Source organism: Berghia stephanieae, chromosome 2 (genome assembly GCF_034508935.2).
Source record: "Berghia stephanieae isolate SIO BIC M18660-M18661 chromosome 2, UCSD_Bste_1.3, whole genome shotgun sequence".
Taxonomy (NCBI): domain Eukaryota; kingdom Metazoa; phylum Mollusca; class Gastropoda; order Nudibranchia; family Aeolidiidae; genus Berghia; species Berghia stephanieae.
The window spans coordinates 76,750,400-76,775,365 of NC_088361.1; the positions used below are offsets into that span (position 1 = coordinate 76,750,400).

Genomic DNA, 24,966 nt, shown 5'->3' on the forward strand with positions numbered 1-24,966 from the left:
AAAAGGAGAGAAATTGGAAACCCTCCAAGCACACCGACTTGTTTTGAAACTGAAACTGATACTAGACCTAAACCTGAGAGCGGAGAAACTTCGGAATTCCAATAAACTTCGCTTGCAGACGAAACCCGCTAAGCCGGTGATGTCGAAACCGCACAATTAATTAACTGATTGATTAAAGTGAGTAAACATATAATTAACTTCTTATTTTTTTTTCATTTTGTCAAAAACACCATTAAATTATAGTATACTAAAAATTTGGACTTTTGTTTGGCTTTTTTGCAATTGAAATTTGTCTTCGCCTTGTCTGGTAACCTGGCAACCCCGTTTTTCCATCCAGTCCCACTGCCGTCCATAGCCGTCTGGAGGCGTCCGGGTTAGGCCTTCCGAGAGCTCCTCATGCTGGCCTTTCTTTCAATCGATCCTACTAATTGCTGTCTGGAGGTAATCTAAAGCATTCTCAGCCCTCAAACTCAAAGCTGTCCGAAGCTTTCCAGAAGAAGCCGAATGAATGAGAAGCCTTCCGAAAGCTTCAGGCAGCTCTGAAGGCCTTCGGATGGTTTGAGAATGCTTTAGATGACCACCGGACGGCTTCCCTAGGCATCCGGACGGCAAGTGGTAGGACCGAAAGAAATGCCAGCACGAGGAGCTTTCGGAAAGCTTCCCCTGCAATAAATCGCTAAAAAGTATCTAATACTCAATAATTTCAACCTGATAGGGTACCTATCGAATAAGGCCCAACACTACCTAATTCTACTTTCACTTTTGCCAGCAAATCTCAGAACTTCTATAACCTGTCAACAAATTTCATGACAATTTCCAGGTTGGAATGCCTTTCGGTCAAGTTGTTATTGGTCCTCCAGGATCTGGGAAAACAACCTACTGCGCAGGTTAAGAGTGATTTACAGTCATTATTCATATTCATAAATCGCTGTGGATTATTCTCAGACTCAGACATTGACATATATTTTAGTGTTTTCAGTTTTCAGAGTGTTCGAATCCTGGTTCCCCCCACTTTTTATTTATCCTCATCTTCTTTCTACAGAGCTTTGCAAATGATACATGTCCCATCCCCCCCCTTTTTTTTTTTTTACATATTCTCTCTCTCTCTCTCTCTCTCTCTCTCTCTCTCTCTCTCTCTCTCTCTCTCTCTCTCTCTCTCTCTCTCTCTCTTTTGGTTCCTTTCTATCAAATTGTCATATTCGTCCCCACTCTGATCTCAAAAAGAATAAATAATTTAAAAGCAATCTAAAAAAGAATTAATTTAAAAGGGAAGGCCTTCCGTAAACTCCTAGTATTCCCCCCAGTATTCTTGTTCTAGTAGGGGGGAATTTTAGGAAAATCATGCTCAGAAATGGAACAAGGCCAAACTAAAAAGGAGAAAAGAATAGACTCGCTCCAACAAAAACAAACAAAAAAAAGCGACGGATCGGATTGGAACCTGTGCAGCTAAAAGGAACAAAATTAAAGGTGGTCTAACCCACTGAGCTGTCTATCCACACCGATTTGTTGTATCTTAAAATTCATATATATGAGCTAGATAATTTCCCACCATCTTTGCGTCCTTGTTTTGATAATTATTTTCATCTCTCTCTTTCTCTCATCTTTCACGGTTTGGGGTCTATATACTTTATTTGTCTACAGTCACATTGAAATTTGTCTGTATATTTCGTGACAAGTGGTACCTGAAGATGAACACTTTAAAAACAGTAGCTGCAGCTTTCCATCTAGTCAGTGGCTGGCACACCCGGAAACTGAAAGGCCGAGTTGGGGACCAGGTTCTACCATATGAATGAGATCTGAAGAACCTGAGTGTTATGCTGGACTGCAGGCTTACCTATCAGATCCATCTTGAAGGTGTCACCTGGAAGATAGTGAAACGCAAGTCTTCGGAGAGAGCTGCCAGAAACATGTTGGGGAACCGATCAGGCGCTCTTGGGGACTTCTGCTTTGGCTTTATGCTACTCCACTGTGGAGTATTGCGCTCCTGTGTGGGGTAGGAGAAAGAACATTGAGAAGGTAGATGTAAAGTTTCGTAAGTCTATGCCCATAATTTCGGGAATACTGGCTAAAGAATGGGGCCTGATAATGGTGGCTATCCAGCCCCAATGTTCAGCAGGAGACGATTACCTGACAAAGGCTTAAGAAAATAGAGAGGGGAATTGGGGAATCCCTTCTCAGATGCATAATGGATGGTAGTCCTAGTTTGAGCCAAAACAAATCCCAGCAGCCCTTGTACTTAGCTTTCCTGACTCTGGATGGATTTGTACATATGAGATGGAAGTCATTCCATCCCTCCTGGGGGCAGGGATGTAGTCTTCTCGAAATTGTTAGAGACTTTGCTAGGCGTCTGTACCAGCAAGAGGCGGCACTATGTAAAGGCAACAGACTAAGGTCTAGAACCTGTCTAACAGCATTGGGGACTTTCCACCTGTCCCACATGTATACATTGCGGCAAAGAACCTAAAACAGCAGAGCTGATAACAAAATATAACTGTTCCAAATACTGTCTTTTTTGGTGGTAGGCAATGGGGCAGAAACAGGTTACTGTTTCGGGCAAAATTTTCAATATTTTATCATAGATACTTGAGGTATTATCATTTTAACAACTTTGTTAGTTTTTCTATGTCCCAAAGTTTCAAACAATTGAAATAAGTGATTTTATGATTTTTTTTCGAAACACTGCCTGTTTGTTGGTAAGGGTAGAATGTTGGTGTTATTGATTAGAATTAGAAATAATGCTCTTATCTTGATGAATTATATGCATTATTTTTTAAATATATATAATTTTCATAACCTCTTTATATCATTTTTTAATTCAAGTTTTGCATCATTTTCATTGGTTTATCATCAATTTGAATAGTGACTTAGTAAATCATTTATTTATAAAACATATCAGCAGAGAAAATATTCTGCTTTGGCCAACTTCTCCCCATCCCATGTCCACTTCTCCCCAATTTGAATGAATACGTTGATTATATAATTGTTTCTAAATTGTTTTTTGTCGTAAATAAAAATGATATAGACTGGTATGAAAATAGTTTATTTATCTCGTTTCATGAAGAGGGAAGTTTTTTTAATGTTTGGAAAAATATTTTTGATATGTCCCATTTCTTCCCTCTCTACAACAAACTAGTAGTTAGTAGGGATGGGGGTGAGGGGACTTTCTGTAAAATCAAAATTGGAGATCTTCTCTAAGCTCATTTTTATTGCTGATTATGTGTGATATGAAAATTGACTGTTCTTTATTTGAGTTTTTCTGGTAGGATTTTTTAGATTGGCAGACAAAAAGCCTACAGAACATGAATTCAAATTTTATTTGTCACATTTGCTAGGGCTAGAAATAACCATGCATTGGTTCGTGGCTGGTATTATATCCCATTTTTGTATAATTCTGGGTAGGAAGTTGTTCTTGCACTCCTTGGTTAATGAACTTCTTATTTGTAATAAATAGCTTTTCTGTTGTTTATGTTCATGTTCTTGGTTTGGAGTGTTGGAATTGTGACTCGTGTGTTGTCTTTGATGATAGTTTTGATCTTTCGGTTATTTAACTACCAAGTAGTGTTATTGTCACATTTCAATGGATAAATCTGGTTAAATAGATATCTGCATTTTGTACTCTGTCTTCAGGTGTCAGTCAGTTCTTTTCATCAACAAATCGAGACATTGCTGTCATAAACATGGACCCTGCCAATGATATCTTACCCTACAAATGTGACCTTAACATTTCTGATCTTATCACTCTGGAGGATGTCATGTCACACTTGCATTTAGGACCAAATGGAGGTTTAGTGTACTGCATGGAATATTTAGAAAAGAACATGGATTGGTTGAAAGGGAAACTCAATGCCTTAAAGGATAAATATCTCATATTTGATTTCCCTGGTCAAGTAAGTAGATTTTTTTTTTTGGTTGATTTTTTTTTTCTTTTTGTTAGTTAAAAATAAAATATTACAGAGTATTGGTTGGGTAAAACATTAGTTTTATGATTGTAATGTTACAAATCAAACGCCAGTAAAGACACCAGGATAGGTTTCTTCTGATTTTGTTATTTTGAGACTGGTCAGTATAATCAAAGTATCAGGACAGACTTAATAAGAGCTGTGCCGGCTTTTAAATCATCATTATCTAGTCAGCTGATCCTGCGTAGGACGTTGCTTCCCGAACTTTCTTGCGAAACAGATTACGGTTTTCCGCCAGTCTACTTGCTTGAGTTGCTGTCATTCCCAGCCATTCACATATATCTTGTTCCCAGCTTCTTGTTGGTCTACCTCTTCCTCTCTTGCCGTCTACCCTTGTCTGCAGAATGTGCTTTTCTAATGATTCGTGGCGAGTCGTGTGGCCAAAATAGTTTAGTTTCAATTTCTTTACAGTTTGAAGAAGAATTGGTGATTTTATTCCGATCCTTCTCAGGACTTCTTTGTTTGTTTGTTTTTCAGTCCATGATATTCTGAGTATTTTTCTGTAGCATGCCATTTCAAAAGCTGTGATCTTTGTGCTCTCTGCTTTGCTGATAGTCCATGCTTCGCATTCATATGTTGCAGTTGGGAAAACAACACTTTTGAGGATTTTGATTTTTGTTTGAATGCACTGCCCTTTCCAGATATTATTCATCTTTTCTAGCTTTGATCTTGCCATTGCTAGTCTCCTCCTGATCTCTGGGGCCGATTTCCCGTTGTACTCAATCCTGGCTCCAAGATATTCAAAATTCTTTACTCTTTCTATTTCTTCTCCATTGATTTTTATGATGGCATCTGTTTTGCATTTGTCAGTATTCATGATTTTGGTCTTCTTTATATTCAGCTTAAGGCCTTTGGTCTCGCTATGTTCCTTTACAGATGTTATTAGATTCTCTAGTCCCCCCGGTGTTGTGGACAATAGTGCAGTGTCGTCTGCGTACCTCAGATCTTTTATGGGTAGACCTTGCATTTTAGGTTCGTTGTAATTACTTCTCCTGACATCGTTTTCCACATCTCGCATTATACCTTCAGTGTAAATGATGAACAAATGGGGTGATAGAATACATCCCTGTCTTACTCCTTTTGTAACTTTGAACCATTCTGTTGTTCCGCTTTCTAGTTGTACCGCTGATTGTTGGTTCTCATAGAGGGATCTTATCAGGTTTCTAATTCTAGGATCAAAGTTCATCTCCAGGAGAGTTTCCCATAGTTTCTCATGATTAACACAATCAAAAGCTTTCGAATAGTCTATAAAACAACTGTGGAGGCCAGAATTTACTTCTCGATGCTTCTGAATAATTTGACGCAAATTGAATATGTGGTCTCTTGTCCCTCTGTTTTTTCTAAAACCTGCCTGGGTGTTACTGACTTCTTCTTCCAGTTTACGTTCAATCCTGTTCATGATAATTTTTAGAAGGATTTTGCTTGCATGACTGATGAGTGATATTGTTCGGTAGTTGGAGCATAGTTGTAAGTCTCCTTTCTTAGGCAATGGTATAAAAATTGCTCTCCTCCAATCTGAGGGCCAAATTTCTTTCTCCCAAATTTTCGTACAAAGTCTTAGATATACTTCAACTCCTTCATCTTCGCTTGCTTTTATCATCTCAGCTTGAATGTTGTCACAACCTGGACTTTTCCCATCTTTAAGTGATTTAATACAATACAATAACAATGCTTTTAAATAACCTGAAATATATCAAATATGTTGTTAAAATAACTTCAAACTTAAGTCAGTCCGAAACATTTCTTCTCATTTACATCGCAATTTACTTGATTATTATATTTTTTTTTTGAGAGAGAAAATTGAATGAAAAATAGTTTAAAGACTTTAAAAAGACTTTAAAATATTGTTTGCTACCAGACGTTGAGTCATTGATTTACTATGAATGCAAAGTTTTATTGCCATTACCCAATACTACAAGGTTTTTATAAGTTTAAGGGATATGCACTTCTTAAGACTCAACATAGTGAGTAATTAGCGTTGCTTCTAACTGCTGTATATTTTATAAATATTTTATTATATTTGATGTTTATTTTGTTTTAAATTAGCTTCGTATTTTCATCAATTAGTTCATGACAGTGTATAAATATGTGCTAATATAATGATGAATGATGTGTAACATTATGATAATTTCCATTCAGGATCAATAAAGTCTGATCTTATCTTTATTATGTATTGTGCAATAAATGTGTCAAAGATGTCAAAGAAGATTCTAAATAATAACATTGAGTTCATTTTTCATGCACCATGTTAAAAAGTTGACGTGATATTATAGTTTACTGTAGCCTTCAGTCTTAGGAAATATTGAGGTTATAAGAAGATATATGCACATACACATAATTTTCTCTCATAAAATGAACACGATTTCTCCATTCCTATGTTTTCGGTATATGTACTTGACAAGCAGATCAAATCTATTAGATATTTCAATACATTTTTTTTTCTTCCAATGAATACCCATTTTGTATTAAATGTTATTGAATCACTTTTCCTTAGACTTGGCATTTTTTTCCCTTTTTGCAATCTCTAGGTTGAACTCTTTACACATCACAATTCTGTACGCAACATATTAGAACAGTTGACATCATGGGATATCAGACTGACCGCAGTGCATTTAGTCGATTCCCATTACTGTACTGATCCAGGAAAATTCATCTCCATTCTTCTCACATCCCTCAACACAATGCTTCAGGTTAGATTCAATGATTATCTTTTGCATCTCCATTCACTAGTATTGTCCAATTCATACCCGTCAAGATGGTTCAAAGCCAAGATTTTTAACAAGAAAGGAATAACAAAATGTTTTAAATAAATAACCTGAGCTCTTTTATAGCACACTTACCACTAAATATGTGTACAGTATTTTACAAGGGAATTCTCTAACCATGCTGGATGAAACGTGATACATGAGAGGCATTGTAATAATATTTTTTTTCAAAAGAGAAATCACTTTTATTGGATGAGTACCATGAGAGATTATGAATGGAGAGCCCTTTTTTCTCCTTGCATTCAATTTTTTGCTGCTCACAGTGGGACTCGAACAGTGACCAGCAGATCAGAAGCTGAGTGTGATACTACATGACCACATAACATACAGTGGAATCCTGATTAAGCCAACCAACACTGTCAGACCAGAAAGATTGCTTGGCTTTAACTTTAAACATGGCTGACTTTATCCATTATCAATGGAAAATACTTAGATAAATAACTGAAAATTTTAGGACCAACAAGAGATGTTGAATTCAAGCAGAAGTTGACTTTAAGTTTAAGGTGACCTTATGGAGATTTCACTGGTCTACCTTTGAGCTCTTTAGTTTAAGTCTTTTTTTAAAAAAAGATGAAACTAGCATCTAAATAATGCTTATCTCTTGTTTTGAAGTTTGAAATATGATATTTTAAAATATTTTAATTCTTTTTGTTCTTCGTGTCAATCTAAATATCTTTAAATATATATATTTTTATGCCTATTTTTATATCGTTTCTTTCAAAACTGGACATATCAAACATTGTTATTTTTTTCTTATTTAAAAAATTCTTTTCAGTTAAGTTTGCCACACGTGAATGTGTTATCCAAAGTTGACTTGATAGAGAAGCATGGAAGACTGTCTTTTAACCCTGATTTTTACACAGATGTATTAAACCTTCAATACCTATTAGACTGTTTACAGGTAAGCCACTTTATCATGTTTCAATATGGGCTTTGAGGAGCCAAAGTGCCCCATGGAGGCATATTTTTTTTACTTGAATATAGTGAGCTTAATATAAGAACGAAGAATGTTTTGTCATTGAAATGAAACCTTTACTTTTTCTAAGTTTTGTTCTATTCTGTGAATCCAAAATGGTTATAGTGCTGCTATTTGCCTGGAGTATTAATGACAGCAGGGGTTCCAATCGCTCAGTTGGTAGAGCATTCTCTTCACATGCACAGGGGTCGAGATTTATGAAGGTTGTAGTTGATATTTTTTTTTCCAGTGATTGGGTAGCTGGGTCTGTAAGATCTGGTGAAGAGGTCTTTGTGATTGACTGACATCCTATCAAAAAGGTAGCAGTTTATATTATTATATTACTATTGTCTGTTTTACACTATGGAAACCAGGATTAACTCCGGCTCCATGGGTCTGAAGGCAGGACTACTTATTAATGACAGCTTTTTTCACTTCCTATTACACACACACAGATTTCCTTTTAACTTTCCCTTTTTTTATTATCTTGTTCATGATGATTATAGTAATAACTTCAGGTTTTTAAAGTACTAAAAAGAAAGAACAACTTAGACCCTGAAAGTCTGAAAAATTACTGCCCTGTATCTAATTTTCCTTTTCTTTCTAAAATCCTGGAAAAGGTGCTAAAGCAGTTAAAGAACTACCTTTATACAAACAATCGTATCGAACATTTTCTGTCAGCATCATAGCACTAAAACTACTCTTTTGAATATCATGATGTTCTGATGATGGAAGTGCAGAAATGCCTACCATCCCGGAATTTAGAAATACTCATGAAGTTCTGAAATTGGAACCAAAATTTCGTATTTCTACGAATTGTTTGTTATAGTAGGCAGGTCTGTTTTGATATTGGTTGATTTGGTCTCGTAGTGTTATTGTATTCTGTGTGAATAATGTCTAGTTGGTTTTTAAACGCTTTTAGGTTTTGACGAAAGCTGGCATAGAAATATGATTGTTTTTATTATTATCATTATAATGTAATTGCAAATTGACTTTGTTAAATTGAATTTTTGTTGATTTGTCTTTATGTACAGAATTGTTTTTTTTAAAGTTGAGATTATGAAATAGTGTTTTTTGTATTTTTTTTTTTTCCTCTCTGAAGGATGATCCAATTCTTAAAAAATATAAAAAATTGAATGAGGCTTTGGTTGGAATTGTGGAAGATTACAGCTTGGTTACTTTTCAAGCCTTGTGTGTAGAGGTAAGTAAATAGCCACCAATTTGTTTTCACATTTGAAAAAATACATTTAGAGTTATGACATCACTTAAAATATTCTTTGGTATAGATGGCCAATGTAAAAAATGAAGATGGTGGAATATTCAAAAACTTATTGGTTCAGAAAAGTTTTCAACTCTGTGAACCCCCCTCTCCCCTCCCTCTCTCTCTCTCTTTCTCTCTCTCTCTCTCTCTCTCTCTCTCTCTCTCTCTCTCTATCTCTCTCTCTCTCTCTCTCTCCTCTCTCTCTCTCTCTCTCTCTCTCTCTCTCTCTCTCTCTCTCTCTCTCTCTCTCTCTCTCTCTCTCTCTCTGGAACACAAAAGAGATTAAGACAAAAAGAATGGGGGTTTGATGAGATAAAAAAAAGGAGATCCATGACAATCTCTATTTGTTTCTAGATTGAGACCATCCAGCCACTGGCTCAGTATCATGACAAAGAAAGAGAAATACTAAAATGGTCAGAACACACTATGTCCAGAACTGCTGTTCTCTCTAATGTCACGCAATTTTCAAAAAAAAATTTATATTTGACCAATTTTCTCAAAAGAGGTATTTTGTTAGGGTGTTTTTAATGCTGCAAATTGCAAATAAATTTGTGTTAAGTTACCTATTTTAATAAATAAAGAATAAGTGTGTGTATGTGTGTGTGTGTGTGTGTGTGGTCTACAGGGAAAATTAGCCAGTTTGTTTACATTTTTACTCTTCTAATGCAAAAACCTTCTGTGATAACAAAAGGCTACTCAGCAGCTCATTGTGAGAAGGCGTGGGTTAGAGTCAGGGACAGGTATATTGTCTACTTGTGGTGTCATTAATGCTTAAGGCTGGGTAAGTGAAGGGAGAGCTCCGGCTCTCACCAAATGTAGTCACAATCAATCAATTATCAAGACATTCATTTTGACAGTTTGTTTATAAAGGTGTTCTTGCTATGTGAGGTATGAAGGTTCGTCTGGGACTTTTTTGATTTTACAATATGTGTGTTGAAAAGTTTATTTTGTACTATAAACCTTCTATCTTCAATCTTCAATGACTTGTATATGCAAAAGGCCCCATGGGCCCATCACTGAAAATGTGCAGTTACAGACCAATCAAAACAGGAAACAGTCACAAATTACTTTGACGAGCAAGTGCATTCAAAACTGTTTTGAAAGTTTCCAAGCATTCAACATTGTTATGTCCGGTGATAGTACATTCCAGTCATTTATTGTTCGTGGGAAACAGCTGTGTTTTTATGCGTCTGTTCTTGTAAATGGTTGTGTAATGCATTGTATCTTCATGTAGCATACCTATCTGTTTTGCTTTTTATGTAGTTTGGGATGATGATGGGTGAGTTGGGGTCGTCGATGGTTTTGAATTAGGTAACAATATGAGATACCTTGAGCTGATTTTTCAATGGTTTCCATTTAAGTGACTGGAGGGAGGATGTGACACAACCCAGGACTTACAACTGCTCTTTGTACTTTTTCAATCTTGTCTATGTCCTTTTTTGTGTAGGGGACCTACACGGTGGTGGTATATTCTAATATTGGCCTGATAAGTGCTGTGTACTCCTAGGCTTTAATTCTTCATGGGCATTGGTTTATGTTCCTTTTGACAAACCCCAGCATCCTGCTTGCCTTTGCTGGATATGTTCTTCATGGGGTTTCCACTTAAGTTTATTAATGAGATGGACTGGGGTATTTTATGGAGTCAACATGTTGTAAGGGATGATCATGCATTATGTAATTGTGAGTACAAAGCTCTTTCTTGTTTGATATTGACATGACATAGCATTTTGATGGATGGAGCTTCATTTGCCATATGTCTAACCACGTCTGGAGGGAATCAAGATCTTTCTGGAGTTCATGTGCATATCTGCTACTATCTATTGTCCCGAAAAGAAGTCTATCGTCTGCGAACAGTTTAAGCCTTATTTGTGGAGATAATTTGTTTCCAGGGTCATTTATAAATATCAAGAAGCATAATGGCTCAAGTCCTGTTCCTTCTTCTTGATAGGAATTACATTTTTTAGCTTGAGTTTCTGTCAATGAGAACTTGTTGCATTCGATTGCAAAGCCAGTCCTTGAACCAAAGTAGAAGATTTTGCGGGTGTCTTTCCATATTCTCTGACTGATTTGTTTCACTGCCCCTAATACTCCGAATTCTGCTTTGCTCGAGTTTTAATAGTAATCTTTTGTGTGGTGCAATTTCAAACGCTTTAGAGAGTCTAGTACCAGGAGATCAATTTGTTTTTTTTTTTTGTTGTTGTCTAATGATCTTGCAATTTCTCCTTTTGTATTGATAAACTGTGCCTCACATGACCATTTTTTTCCTGAAGCCGTGCTGGTGGTCGACTAGTATGTTGTGTTTGCTGTGGTGGGCCATGATAGAATGGAATATAATGTGTTCTTATATCTTGCAAACGACTGAATTGGAGATACAGATCTATAATTTGAAGCTAGATTTCATTTGCATTGTGCATCAACAACTTCAGATGTTAAACAAGCAATTTAAACCATCAGACTTTATCTTCAACTTAATGGCTGAGAACAGAGTGTGAACAACAGAAATTATAATTTTCATATAATATGATCATTGAACATTATAATCATGATCCGGCTATTAGCACACTGCTTGATTCCCGAGGACTAAGCTTATAAATGGAGACCACAGTGTGCACATGTGTGTGTGTGTGTGTATTTAGTCTTATTTCTACACTTGGTTATCGCATCAAGATAGATCATTCTTTATTTCTTTTTTTTTTTCCACTTTCAGGACAAAGCTAGCATGATGAGACTGACCAAGGCAATTGATAAATGTAATGGTTATGTCTTTGGATCCATGGAAGATCATAGTTTGGAGAGTCTCATGTCATGTGCAGTTGGTGCAGAATTTGAATATGACAAAATAAAGGATGTGAGAGAAAAGTTTATGAACATCGAGGAAGATGATGAGAAGTTATTACATGAAGGTGACACAGGAATGGAGGATGAAATTAATTAGATTGGCTCTTAAGTGATAAATGATAACAGATTTGAAATATTTCTTTATCTTTATTTAAAATTTGTAATCCATAGCGTCACAATGGTATTATGTCAAATTGGTTAAGATGCTAAGAAATGAATTTATAGTCAAAACTATGAGGCCGTGTTAAATTTTTATGCCTTTTTGAGGAGAAGAAATATCATTGCTTAAGCTAACAACAATGAAAATTTCACATTTCTGGTCAATTTAGTTTTAAAATTCCTTATTGGCATCTGGTTTAGCTCAACCTAATATCATTTTGAGGCGGTCAGTCACTTGTCGTAAACTAGAAATTCACAGAACCTTGCAAAACTAACTTTCAGACTCCTAATCATATTATGATTATCTCAATGAAATACTTATCTCATGGCCTCACTAAAAAGTTTCATTCTTCTGTGTTTGGACTGTTTCGGTTGTTTGTGGTATATTCTAGAATCAAGCTCCATGAGTTTGGAAATTGCAAGAGCAGTTTTGAAATTTTTATTAGTCGACAGGTTTCATGTTCAGAGGTCATGGCTTATTTTTTTTCAAGAAACTATCTTAAATTACAAAAACAATCCTTAAAGCCTTATACAATGAAAATCTGTTTTAAAAACGATTGCATTTTTTATTTTTTTATTTGAAGCAATTGAAAATCTGAATATGTTGATCTCCATATAACTGTCATATTTTGGGCTTATATATTAAATCAATAACAGAGTTAACAAACACGTCTGTTCTTGAACATCAAAATCATAACTATTTATTATTTCAACTTTTCTCAAGGCACACGATTACTATATATATGATACTATAACCTAATTATGTGACATCTCCCTTTTTAAGTAAAAAAATAATTAATATCTTGGTCTTGATCTTGTAATGTAATCCAAATGAATTCAGCCTACCTATTATACACAGTCACATATTATTCCTAGAATATATTATTTAATGCCAATTCAAAACAGTCTATCAAACGCTTAATGTTCTTATGCTGGAAAATCTTGTATTATTTATGAAAAATGTTCAGTTGTCTGATTCCCTAAGTTGCTAGTCAGACAACTTAATTAATCTGCTAGTCAGATCGGTTTGCTAGCCAAACCTACATGCCATGTTTTATCTAACACTAACATTAACACAAATTTGCTGTTACTGTAGGTAACGAGCTGGTCGAATAATTCTTCTCCCACATTGCATGATGTATGGTCGGCGTGAAGATGGTGTAATGGCATCATTGACATTGTTGTTAACGTCTGTTGCAGGACGATTGGCTTCACGCTCTTCCTCATATCTTGGGGAAGGGTCTGTATTGGAATGGTTAGAATTATAGCTGTTGTTATAACACTCCATTGTGTCGCCAGATGCAGTAGCTAAGGGCCTGTTGTGCCTTGTTTGCATCACATGTCAACGATTTCTTCTTAGAACTGATGTGCCCATGTCCATGTGTACAATCGGGTTGTTAGTTTTACGTTTATTACGTGAGCTGGCATTGTCCACCCTTTCCTATCATCCAATTTGATTAAAACTCGATCCTGTGGTTGCAATGCTGATAAATCTTGAGCACCTTGTCTTCGGTCATACTGTATCTTGTGTGCGTTTTACTAATTTTGTAATTTTGTTGGACAATGCTTGGACTAATGTTAATAACAGATTGTTTGGTAATATTGGAACTGTTGTTCTCAATTCTCTTCCCATGCTAAGCATAGAATGAGTAAATTGTGTTGATGTACGTGTTGAGTTTTTGCAACACGGTGAAAGGAACTTTTTTACTTAATATTTTCTTTGCTATCTGTACAGCATGTTCTGCTTGTCCATTAGCTTGGGGGTAATATGGCAAAGTAGTCTGATGCTTGAATCGTCATTCTTTTGAAAATTCTCTGCTGCTAAATTGTGTTCCATTGTCTGTGATCAGGATTTCAGGAATTCCGTGGTGTGCAAAGAAACTTTTCAGCTTCAGAATTGTGGTGACAGAACTCTGATCCGGCAGGTTTCAAATTTTGATGTAGTGTGAATAGTAGCCGATTTAGACGATGAAGGTTTTGTTCTTGTGGTAGATTAAATCTGCAGCTGCTTTTTGACACGCTCACTGAGGTAGCGGTGTTGGTTTCAGTGTCTCCTTCCTGTTTGTCTGTCTAGCTTCTTCGCAATGCTTACTGTACAATGTTCTATCATGCTTGATATGTCAATGTTGATGTTGGGCCACCACACTGATTGTCTAGCTCAGTGGTTCTCAAACTTAGTTGGGTCACCCCCCCCCCCCCCCTTGGAGCTATTTGACGCTGTCCACACCCCCCCCCCCTCCCCATCCCGCTTTTTCACCACAAAATGAATAATGCTGATAAAGATAAAAAGATATTTTTGTGCGATACTATTGTGCAAATCTCTCTCTCTCTCTCTCTCTCTCTCTCTCTCTCTCTCTCTCTCTCTCTCTCTCTCTCTCTCTCTCTCTCTCTCACACACACACACACACACACACACATCAATGGCACTGAAAAAAGAATGAACCATTTCATCATCAACTTGGTGACCATCCCATTTAATGTGATGAATTTGGTGTGCGTCCATGAGCAGATCCCCTATATATACAATGTTGAGACAATTCTGGACTTTGAAAGAATGCAAGTTACAATGCTGAAACCACTCTTCATCAGATATGACAATGGGATAGCGATGAAAAACAATTTAGCCTCTTTCCAAAATGCAGGAAATTTGCAACAAATTGCTGCTCTTAACCAGAAATCTTGATACTTTTCTTGCTTGAACAGGTGCTTTAACTCGAAACCATTCTGCAGTTCAAGTTCAAGCAGTTCCATCTTGGGTGGTAAATCTTATTTGCTCAGCTCAAACTGAAGCTTTTGAGGTCCATAATTATTACTTACAACAAAGATTCCAGTGCATTGTGTAAATATTCATTTTTTGACATAAGGGAGACAACTTACTAGTGCTTAACAAAGAATAATTTGTTTAGCATTTTTCTTAAACTTAAATATCAGTTTTCATTTTTACTAGAGTTATTTTACCTTTCTGGTTTTTAAAAAAATGTAGATTATGTTTGTTACTGTAATACAAGTTTTGGCTTAGAATAGAATTTACAAACTAAAATTTCGTTATACAAATAGAAAAATAAATAAATTAAGAAGCCCTAGATGACTTCCCAAACCTTGGGAAATATCAGTTTATTGTTCAAAAGCGAACAATAAATTAAAAAAGTTATTGGTTTTTTAAATTTTTAAGAAATTTCATTTTCTGATGATTTGTGACGAAAAATAAATCTTGTTTAGGGAAAGTAAAAATAGGCTTTGTTTGCTTTGCGTTGAAACAAGCTAGCAGGCTCAATTTTTGATATTGTAATCTTCAAAGGCTGCTGGGTATTCATCTTGATTGTTTTCTTTTACCCTCTCCTTACCACTTATAGGAAAAAGCGTCACATTCGTTACGATGCAACCAACAGTTTTCTTATTCTGATTTCATTTTGTTATAGTTATAGCTATAAAAACTCGACACTGTTGCAGAGCTCATTTTTTAAAACAAAATATAGAATATACTCGTTACAATTCTGTTTGAAAAATCTATTTTTGTGTTGGGTGAGTATGAATAGTTTTGGGTAAAATTCTGAAAATAGCTGGTAAGGAGAGAGTTAATATTATACAATGATGTCCTGTATATAGATAAGAATGTTCTCTTTTTCATCATATCATTGCCATATTCTCAATAAAATTTTCAGAAAACAATCTATAATTTTTTCTGTATTTTGTGTTTCAAAAAAATGATGACTGTAAAACTCTGATCCTTTAAGAACCCAAATTTGAGAGGGAAAAAAAATATATAAATACCCATTTTTTTTTTTTAATTCCTTATTTTCACTAGTAAACATGAGTCAGACATTTCTCAAGTATAAGGAGATCTGAACATCATTGTTTTGAACAACTATAAAACAGCGACAGTGAGAGTGATCAGAATAGGAATTGACAAAAGTGTTCTATATTTTCAAAAGATGAACAATAGAACATCTCTAATTGGGAAATGCCGGTCACTGCAAAGTCGTCCTGATTTGCCTGGTAGGTAGATATTTCAGTTGTCATTCAAGCAACCAAGTTCTGGACTACTAAAACTGAAGATGGACAGCCCTGAAATGAACTGGTTTGGAACAATTTTTGTTCTGATTAGCTGGGGACCCTGTCCCAATTATGGGGGAAAATTTAAGCAACAAACTCTGTTGCCTGAGTTTTCATCCCAGTTTGCTGGGTTTTCTGATTAGAAGCGATTAGAAGGTCTCTCGGTCTTTTTATATTACATTCCTTTAGATATTTAGGAATGACCAAACACCAGATGGGAAATGTTGCACAGAAATAATAAAGTAGAATAGGCTACGCTTTTTTCATGTCTTCTTCATTCAGTTAAAAGAATCAGTACAGTGATTTGCTGTCAAAATAGCTCCCCTTGAGCTTGGGAGAGGTGATTTGTTGAGATGTATATTGAGAGTTTTTTAACCTTGTTGCTCCAGATTTCGAATTGAAAGACAACATTGTGCAATTCTTGTCCCAGGTTCAGTCTGATTGTTTTGGGGTTTTCTTCAAGCAAGTGTCACCGTGAAACTCTTTCAATCTTAGCCACACCCCAACGTCATGCAAACAAAACGCCTACCTCGCACTTGTGAGATCACAATTGGAATACGGAGCAGTTGCTTGGGACCCCTACCTGAAAGAGGATATTCAAAAACTTGAGAGAGTCCAGAGACAAGGCACCCGGTTCATAACTGGGGACTATAAGAGCAGAACCCCAGGATGCATGACAAAAATGTTAGAAGAAAAGAAACCCGTCTGTCATTCATGTTCAAGATTATAGCAGATCAAATACCATCAATAAAGGCAGACTCCTTTTTCACGCCACGACCAAACAAAAGAAAAATCCGAGCACTCACTTTTACCAACCACATAACCGAAAACCCCATTGAGAGATGCGCCACAAACAATTCGAACTGCTTCAAAATCCCACAGACAAGAACACAAAAATACAGAAACTTTTTCTTCATTAGAACTATCTCGGAGTGGAATGGGCTGGATGAACTGGTCATCATGGCACCACACCTAAACGATTTCAAGGCCCGACTGACATGGGCCCGCGCCCAATGAGGACGCCGCTGAAATACAACCAGACCATTGGTTTCTTCAGTGCCAACCATACAGAATGTCGAAAAAAAAAAGGATTCAGCTAACTCAGCCTTTGAAATTTCAATGTCTTGATAAGATATTTCATTGCACTCATCGGTTTTCAAACCTGCATTCCAAACTTACAAAAAGTAGGTGACTTAACCACTGCATAATTTCCTCATAACTATTTTATTCTAAAAGTAAGGTTTCAGAACTTAGTGACTTTTTTTTTTTTGGAAAGCAACTTTTATCAGAGCCTTATATGATCTGTCATCTGCATTTTTTGCCAAATTGGGACCTAAAATTTGCCAAAAGAAACCCCAAAATTTACCAAAAAATTTGCCTAGGAGAACAAAGCGTTTCAGTAAAAATTAACATGCGATACAGAAAAATATATATATAAAAGACAATTTATTACATTTAAGGAGGCTGCATTTATTAATTTAATGAAATGACTGTGAATAGCGTTGTTACAAAGATTTTAAAGGATCATTATCCATAGAGAGTAGCTTCCCTTGGTTTGGGCCCAGGCAAAGCTGCAACATTTCTCAAGTTTCGCACTTTTTTTTCGTAATTTTGTTTTCGTTTCTTTTTTTTTTTTTCCAAAATTTGCCATGCGATTTGCCAATTTTCCCAAAATTTGCCACGATTTGCCAAAATTTGCGGATCGCCCTGATATTTGCGGCCGCAAAAAATGCAGATGACAGTATGATGAGAAAGGGTCTCGACAATTCAATGCCTAACGAGTGAGCAAAGGGACCATTATCATTGCCAGTGCAGGCAATATTTTTTCAATTTATCTGTGGATATTGCTGTGATCGGGTAGCAGGCTATTAGTACTTTTCCATAGACTTCCTGTCCAAAGGGAAGCAAATAAAAGTTACTGTTTGTTTATGCTACAGAAACCGTGATACACTCTGGCTCCATGGGACTTATAGATGCATTCCTTGTTCTGTGTGACCTCCAATAGTGGGCAGGGGGATACATACTGTGTCTTCTATCCCCTTATATCTGTTTCCCAACATGCTTTCTGTCTTTGTCTTGGAATGAGATTACTTGGTTTTGTCCTGGCCCTGGCCGGAGTCCTAGCTGAGAAGGAAACAGTCAAATGCATAGTTATTGTTTTGGGAGATGATATTTTTTTCCTTGTAAATCAAGAATGACTCAACTGCATGTGTAACAAAGAAAGTATTGGACTGGAACCCTCAGGGCAGAAGATCAAGGGGAAGGCCACGAGGAACACGGAGAATAATTAAAGAAGCTGATATACAGAGAAGTGGTAAGACCTGGAATGAGATAAAAAAAAAAAGTTAGCTCAGGATAGAGAAGGATGGAAACTGTTTGTCTGTGGCCTATACCCTGACCCAGGGTGAAAAAGGCAATGATGATGTTGAAATCATCTCTTTTTTTTTTTTTTCACTCAAAATTGATAATTTATATTGTAAAGTGCCCAGAGCTTGTGTTTTACACGAGAATGAGCGCTGTATAAATGTGTATTATTATTATTATTATTATAATTATCATTATTATTATTATTATTATTATTATTATTATTATTATTATTATTATTGTTATTATCTCTCTGTTATGTATTATTATATTTATTATTTTGAATGTATAATGTAAGCATTTGAGTGTATTCCTCTTTGTTGGATTTTGTGCTTATGTCTGGATGAGACTTATAGGTGATCTCCCCTACATTGGTGATATGCTCTTGGAATCTACATCTGTTCCCCATTTGTTCCCAGTTCCCCTATGTCTTACTTTTTCTTGGGTGCTTTAATTGTAATTCTAGAACTTTTTACTCTCCCATTTTCTTCCTTTTTACTGGCCCTGATATTATCTAAATGTGTTGCAAGCGCCGTAAAACCCTTAAAAACAAAACAAATTTGTTCTGTGGATCACTATCCTGAGCTTCCTTTTTACAAACACATGGACAAAGCACTTTGCATAATATCATGTTTAAATTATGAAAACATTATTTTAAATGAGGGAGTGATGAAATTCTAATTTACTGGCGATCATAACTAATTTAGCTTTTCGTTATTTGGATCATTTTCCAAATTAATGAATTACCCCTGACTATTTCTTCCTCATTGCTGATTAAACACCTTACCGCAACAGTACAACCTCTGGATAACAACTATGCCTTGGACTGGAAAATTATGTCGTTATCCAGGGGTGTCGTTATTCCTGGGGTTTTAAGATGATAATAATCGTGCGATGCATGGACCAGTGCTTAGACACATCCAACCACGTTAGAATGTATATTTTTCCTCTTGACAAAAGGTTTAGCAGTTAAGCTTTCACTCTCCAATGTGTATTGTCATTGTTTTGATCGTAAACAGTGGCGTTTGATGATACAAAGGAACGCATCTCTATTCCTGATTCGTCAGTGATCAGAGATAGGTAATGACACTGTATAGCGCAATGTGCCGTGGCAAAGATCCTGAAACTGCAGAGCATATGATCGAGCATTTTTTTGTGACGAGGCTACAGGGCGGGTTTGCGACTGTACACAAGTGTGGCAATGAATTAGTTACCTGGATAGACCATCATACTATTGTAGTGTGAGACCATTATAAGCTGCTGCTGCAAAAGATCCTCGTGTCCAATTTCAACATTGAAATCTGCCAAATAGAACCTCGGCCAAACTCCATACATTTTGACCCCTCTTTTAAAAAATCATCGGTTTTTGTTTTTTTAATTGACAACACTTGGAAAATGTCGCTATTTTGGGTTTTTTTATTACTTTCACATGGAATTCACCTATAGCTTTGAATGACTTTTAAATAGGATGTGTAACATCTTTGACTGATTTGTCTGGGTCCCTTGTCAAACTTCCTTTATTTTTATCATTCATCTTTTCAAATAGAAAAGACAGTCAAACTTTGTTTTATGATTGCAATTCTTAATTTATAATTAATAGAAGCACACACATATAAGGGTTATATATATTTTTTATTTAAAAAAAAAAAAACAACATTATCGGGATAAATAAGTGAATAATTATCACAAATTGTCTTTGAAGGGTGATGATATATATTTTACAATGATTTCAATCAAATTTCACTCATTTACAATTTTGATGAATAAGTAATGCAATCTTAACAGATTGATATATCAGATTCTTAATTAATATTTAGCCTACACATAGATATTATCAAAGCATTTTTTTCACAACTATTAAAAAAAATTCTAATGTAATTCCTCGCTCTTATTGAATTAAGATTTGGAAATTCTTTGATGATTATAAACTGTTTTCCTGATGTGAAATGAAATATGAATTATTTTTCTCAAATTTTGCCATAATTGGATTACAGGTTTGTCTTCCTTCGATTAATTAATCACACATTTAAGGGGAAGGTCGGCTGTCAAAATCAATGGTCAATATCGAAATTTTCGATTTTGAATTCTACTTTTATTTTTATACTTTGGCCACTTATTGACAATATCAAAAACATTTCATGGTCAAAAATAGTTTTTTCCCTTAGTAAAATCGTTGTTTATAATATGAGGTCAGGTAACTTCATTTTCATCAGTTACTGAAGGAAAATATTTGTGTATACAGTCCAAGAACACTTTTTTGTTTAGGGTGAAAACCCTCAAATTATTATATCGAGCGATATGGAGATTGACCTCTATCCTACATACCCCAAAAAGCATACCCTCCCAGCTGGTAAGTTTCTACAAGAACTGGGTGAGGATCTCGATCTCCCATAGTGGACATGGAGGTACTTGCTGTGTCTTATATCTGTTTTCGAATTGTTTTCTGTCTTTGTCTTGGGATGATATTACTTAGTTTTGTCCTGAACTTGGCTGGGAGGGAAACAGTCGAATAATGTATAGTAATAATTTTGGGAGATGATATTTATTTTTCATCTCTAAATAAGTGGGGACCTGTGCTGGTGTCTCGGCGAGACTTTTAGGTGATCTCAAACAAAGTACACTAATAGTGCTCTTTATTTGAATCTATATATGTTTCCTATGTGAACCATTCCCCCTTTGTCTTACTTTTCCCTCAAATCCTTTTAACTGTACTTCTAGAATGTTTTTACTATCTAATTTTCGTCGTTTATACTGGAGCTGATATGACCTAAATGTGTTGCAAGCGCGTAAAACCGTTAAAAAACAAACAAATTGACGAGATTATGAGAGAAAACTATATCAAATTCCTTGCAATGATATTATACTTCCAATATGGTCCGATGACACATGTTTTTTGTGCTAGTTTACATGCTCATTGGTCAAGGAACTGAGTTCACACTCCATGAAGCCAATAAATCATTATCTGCTTGTAAACAATCCAGCCTACTTTCAATGTGGTTTCTTTTTCATCGTAATTGATTATTTCAAAACATTGATTGTGTTCATTCCAATATGATTAGCCTGAAGGGAGGTCCCTGCTATGCTGCTGGTGCCTTTTGAATCCAAAAATCATTATGGGGGTTCTTGGGCAGTTGAATTTGTCACTTTTTCTTCTTTTTACAAATATTAAGTTGGGTTTTCCATAAAATTAGATTTTATTCCGTTAAAAATTACATTTTCCAAAAAAAAAATCTTAAGTTTGAAAATGTTTGAAAAATACACCAAACATTTTGCTATCTCAATTAAAATTTGCCATTTTCAAAATTGGTATGAGTAAAAACTTTTTAATTGTGTCAATGTAGTTGTTTTTTTTTTCCAATTTTTAATTATAAAAGACAGAACAAATTTGAAAAAAAGAAAGTTAAAAATACATTTTTAAGCGAATCCTTAAAAGAAATGTGACAAAATCTGTATTTTGTTTACATAAGATGATTTACCAAGTTGGTGTGGCCGTATGCATTCGTTATTGAAAAATATAACTACCAAAATAGGTAAAAATCTAAGTTGGCAGCTCTTTATTTGTGTTTCCATGATAACAATGCACCCTTTATTTTTGAAAAATAACTATTTATTTGTTATTAAAAATACTCCAGTTATATTAAGCAATATTAGATAAATCTACTGTCACAATTAGAGATGTTAGGTTTTACTGCCGACCTTCCCCTTAAAAGAGTAACAAAGTTCGTCATTTAAGATTACAGTTTATTTTGAATTGGAAATATGAAAATGAGGCGTGTAAACATAGTCGTAATGAGTTGGTATCAAACGGTATTTATAAGATGAATTATAATTTTATAATAGAGCAAGATATTTTGTGCAAGTGCAAGATTATAAATAATGTATGAGACAGGTAATAGTTATTTTATTTTGATTGAAATCAAAATTCTTTTTGTGCAAAGGCCGACTGGCCATTGTTGAAACAGTGTCTCATAGAGTGATTTCGACAAAATAGAGGATAAATTGACTGATTGCTTGGGAGTACGATCCCTTATACAGTAGTCTTAATGATATGTTCATGCATGATTACTACCAAAATACATTTCTAAATATAAAGCACTTGATCTAAGTGTCATAAAATTCAACTATTCTTGTAGTGACTGAAAGCTAGAATTTGATCAAAATAACCTGTATGCCATTTTATGGGGTTCTCTTGGCTATCTTTCTACAATTTTACCAACACAATGTCAACATTAAAGAAAGTAATAAATGTACAAGCATAATACTGAACAATATTTTAGATGAGACTAAATAAGGGATATGGAGATGGATTGATTTAAACATTGTACTACCTCCCTCACAAATGGGAGGAGAGAGAAGGGGGGGGGGGGTAAATGTATGTGCTTGCTGGAGGACAGACAATTGGAGAAACTGAAAAATGTCAGTAAGAATTGTCATGATTGAGATGGATATCTCACTACATAATAGGGATTCCCCAAACTTTTTAAAGGAGCAAATAGGAGTAAGAACATAACCAACTCTTTTTAAAAAATATTTTCAAAACAATCTATTTCACTAAATATGGCGCTTCCAATCAGAACTTAAAATAAAGAGAAATAAATTTATCATTGAAGCATGTCAACATTAGATACCGTGACACAGAAGAAAAAAAAAAAAGATGTATCTACAGTCAAATATTATCTAGTTAGGTAATTGTCTGATAATTTAGTCATAGTAATAATTATAGGCATAGTAGAGTTGATACTTCAAAAATTACCAAATATGAGTAACAGGATCTTTCTTTAGAGTATACAAAAATGATCATTCATGATTTATGGATTTATACCTCTGATGTTTCTTTTTTCCACTCAATTAAAATTATCTGCATAGATATTTTACTGTTTTCTTTTCGATATCTGAAAATGTTACTTTTAAAAAGTAGAGAGCAATATAACCCATATAAGTATAAAACAATTTGTTTCTACCATTTTTTTGTGGCCCCTAAATTCTGATATCCGTCTAAATCATCGTAAACAACATCTATTGATGTTTGACTAGTTGCCGGGAAGGAGTTGGTGGCTGTGACAACAGTCTTCAAATCTGGCTTGTTGGGTAGAGGTCTATTACTGTTTGGTTGTCTGATTGCAGGCATGGTCTTGGACTTGTCACCAAACATCATTTCAAGTCTTTTTCTGAAGTCATCTTCTGGTACTGTGGTGAAATAGACGAAAAATCGGAACAATCATATAATTGAATTATCATCATCACCATCATTATCATTATTATCGATTTAACTATCAAAGATCCACTATTTTGGAGTAGAAATGGATACATTTTTAATTTAAATGAATTTAATGTATCCGTTATTTACAACTAGGTTTAAACGCGATTTAGTTTAAAGCAATACTTTAAATAACAATTTATTTAACAGTTCTTTGAATGTATATATTCATTAAACGTATTCAGCTTTCATTATTATTTTTTACCAGTATAAATTTTGTTCACGATCGGGCAATTTATTACACAGGCGACTGGAAATTACTTATTATGGTAAGATAGTTTGTTCATTTTGAAATATTCAGCTTTGTTTTTGACTGTTAATCGGTGCAAGTATAAATTTATTACCTGTTCTTTACCTTTAATGACATGAAGCAAGTCAGTTCTTGTCTTTTTGCTTAGAAAATGTAATTTTCTCTTTTAAATATCATTGTGAAAACCAATATATGTCATGATAAACGGGACTATAATGTTAAATGACAAATACAATGTCTTTGTAATCATTATAAAAGGAACTGAAGATTTTATTGTCATTTAATTTAGGCATCTCCATTACGTTTTATTGATCCTCATTCCTTCTGATATTTACCTATATCAGATTAAGAATTTATGTAGCTAGTGATTCAAAGAAATGAAATTTAAAACGTAACATATTGAAGAAAAAATTGAAAATTTGTGTATGAAACACTGTCAAACAAATCAGAAAGAACATCAAAGAAAATATCATTCCAAAAATCAGCCTCTTCCCTCAGTGCCTGCTACCATTAAAAAAAAAATTCACAGTTAAAAAAAAAAAAGAAGGCAAATTTGAGAGATGTATTGGATGTTTTGAATTTGGGAATTTTGTTTATGTTGAATCACTCTTATTCGTATTCTTAAAACAGTAGCTGTAAACAGTTGATTATAATTTGATGTTTAGTTGTTTTTGTTTCTTTTTTTTTGTTGGTTTAAAAAAATGGAAATGAAATCTAATCACATTGATTTTTATTTTATTTAAAACATAACAGCATTTTTAATATCGAGTACAGACATAATGCCTTGCTCCAGACCTGAAATAAAAAATCAATAGAATTAACCTTTAAAAAGCATCTGGTATCAGTACATATACAACAGTTGTATTTCAGTGAACTCTATTAAATAATAGTTGTTTTTCTAAACACACTTAAACCAAACCCAGTAAGAGAAAACTTAACTCAATCATCATCTCTATGTTCGAAAATCATCATTTTCTTATTTGAGTGATTTTTTTAATGATATAAACACCCACAAGATATTTTAGGTCATATGCTATTTGGAGTCACATAAACGTCGCGGGAATCAAAAGGATTGATGAAGACCAATATATTATTTCGTTCTACA

The 24,966-nt window shown here is 34.8% G+C and overlaps 2 protein-coding genes across 9 annotated transcripts in view; one reads left to right on the forward strand and one right to left on the reverse strand.

The window, feature by feature from the left end:
• The first annotated feature begins 73 nt into the window (after window positions 1-73).
• On the forward strand, window positions 74-15,606 carry LOC144965552 (GPN-loop GTPase 2-like). 2 transcript variants are annotated; one of them, XM_078901009.1, is made up of 6 exons: window positions 74-177; window positions 3,628-3,887; window positions 6,488-6,649; window positions 7,500-7,625; window positions 8,782-8,880; window positions 11,648-15,606. In XM_078901009.1, the coding sequence occupies exons 2-6, from the start codon at window positions 3,678-3,680 to the stop codon at window positions 11,873-11,875; spliced, it is 825 nt and encodes a 274-aa protein (XP_078757135.1). In that variant the 5' UTR covers window positions 74-177; window positions 3,628-3,677; the 3' UTR covers window positions 11,876-15,606. The 2 variants fall into 2 exon arrangements, with proteins under 2 accessions (XP_078757135.1, XP_078757134.1); XM_078901008.1 differs by lacking the exon at window positions 74-177 and adding an exon at window positions 741-887.
• Window positions 15,607-19,967: 4,361 nt separating this feature from the next.
• LOC144965553 (uncharacterized) overlaps window positions 19,968-24,966 on the reverse strand; it is a 47,297-nt gene continuing 42,298 nt past the window's right edge. For 6 of the 7 annotated variants that reach the window (XM_078901013.1, XM_078901014.1, XM_078901010.1 and 3 more), the window contains one exon: window positions 19,968-23,541. In XM_078901013.1, coding sequence (XP_078757139.1) covers window positions 23,312-23,541 — 230 coding nt within the window. In that variant the 3' untranslated portion in view covers window positions 19,968-23,311. The remainder of the gene's footprint in view (window positions 23,542-24,966) is intronic. The other variant, XM_078901012.1, reaches the window with a different exon arrangement.

Bases quoted from the DNA above. Each gene is read 5' to 3' on its own strand.
- LOC144965552 (XM_078901008.1), top strand. From the start codon at position 827: ATGCCTTTCGGTCAAGTTGTTATTGGTCCTCCAGGATCTGGGAAAACA. The intron at 3,888-6,487 runs GTAAGTAGATTT...TGCAATCTCTAG, and splicing joins TATTTGATTTCCCTGGTCAA to GTTGAACTCTTTACACATCA. The intron at 6,650-7,499 runs GTTAGATTCAAT...AATTCTTTTCAG, and splicing joins CCCTCAACACAATGCTTCAG to TTAAGTTTGCCACACGTGAA.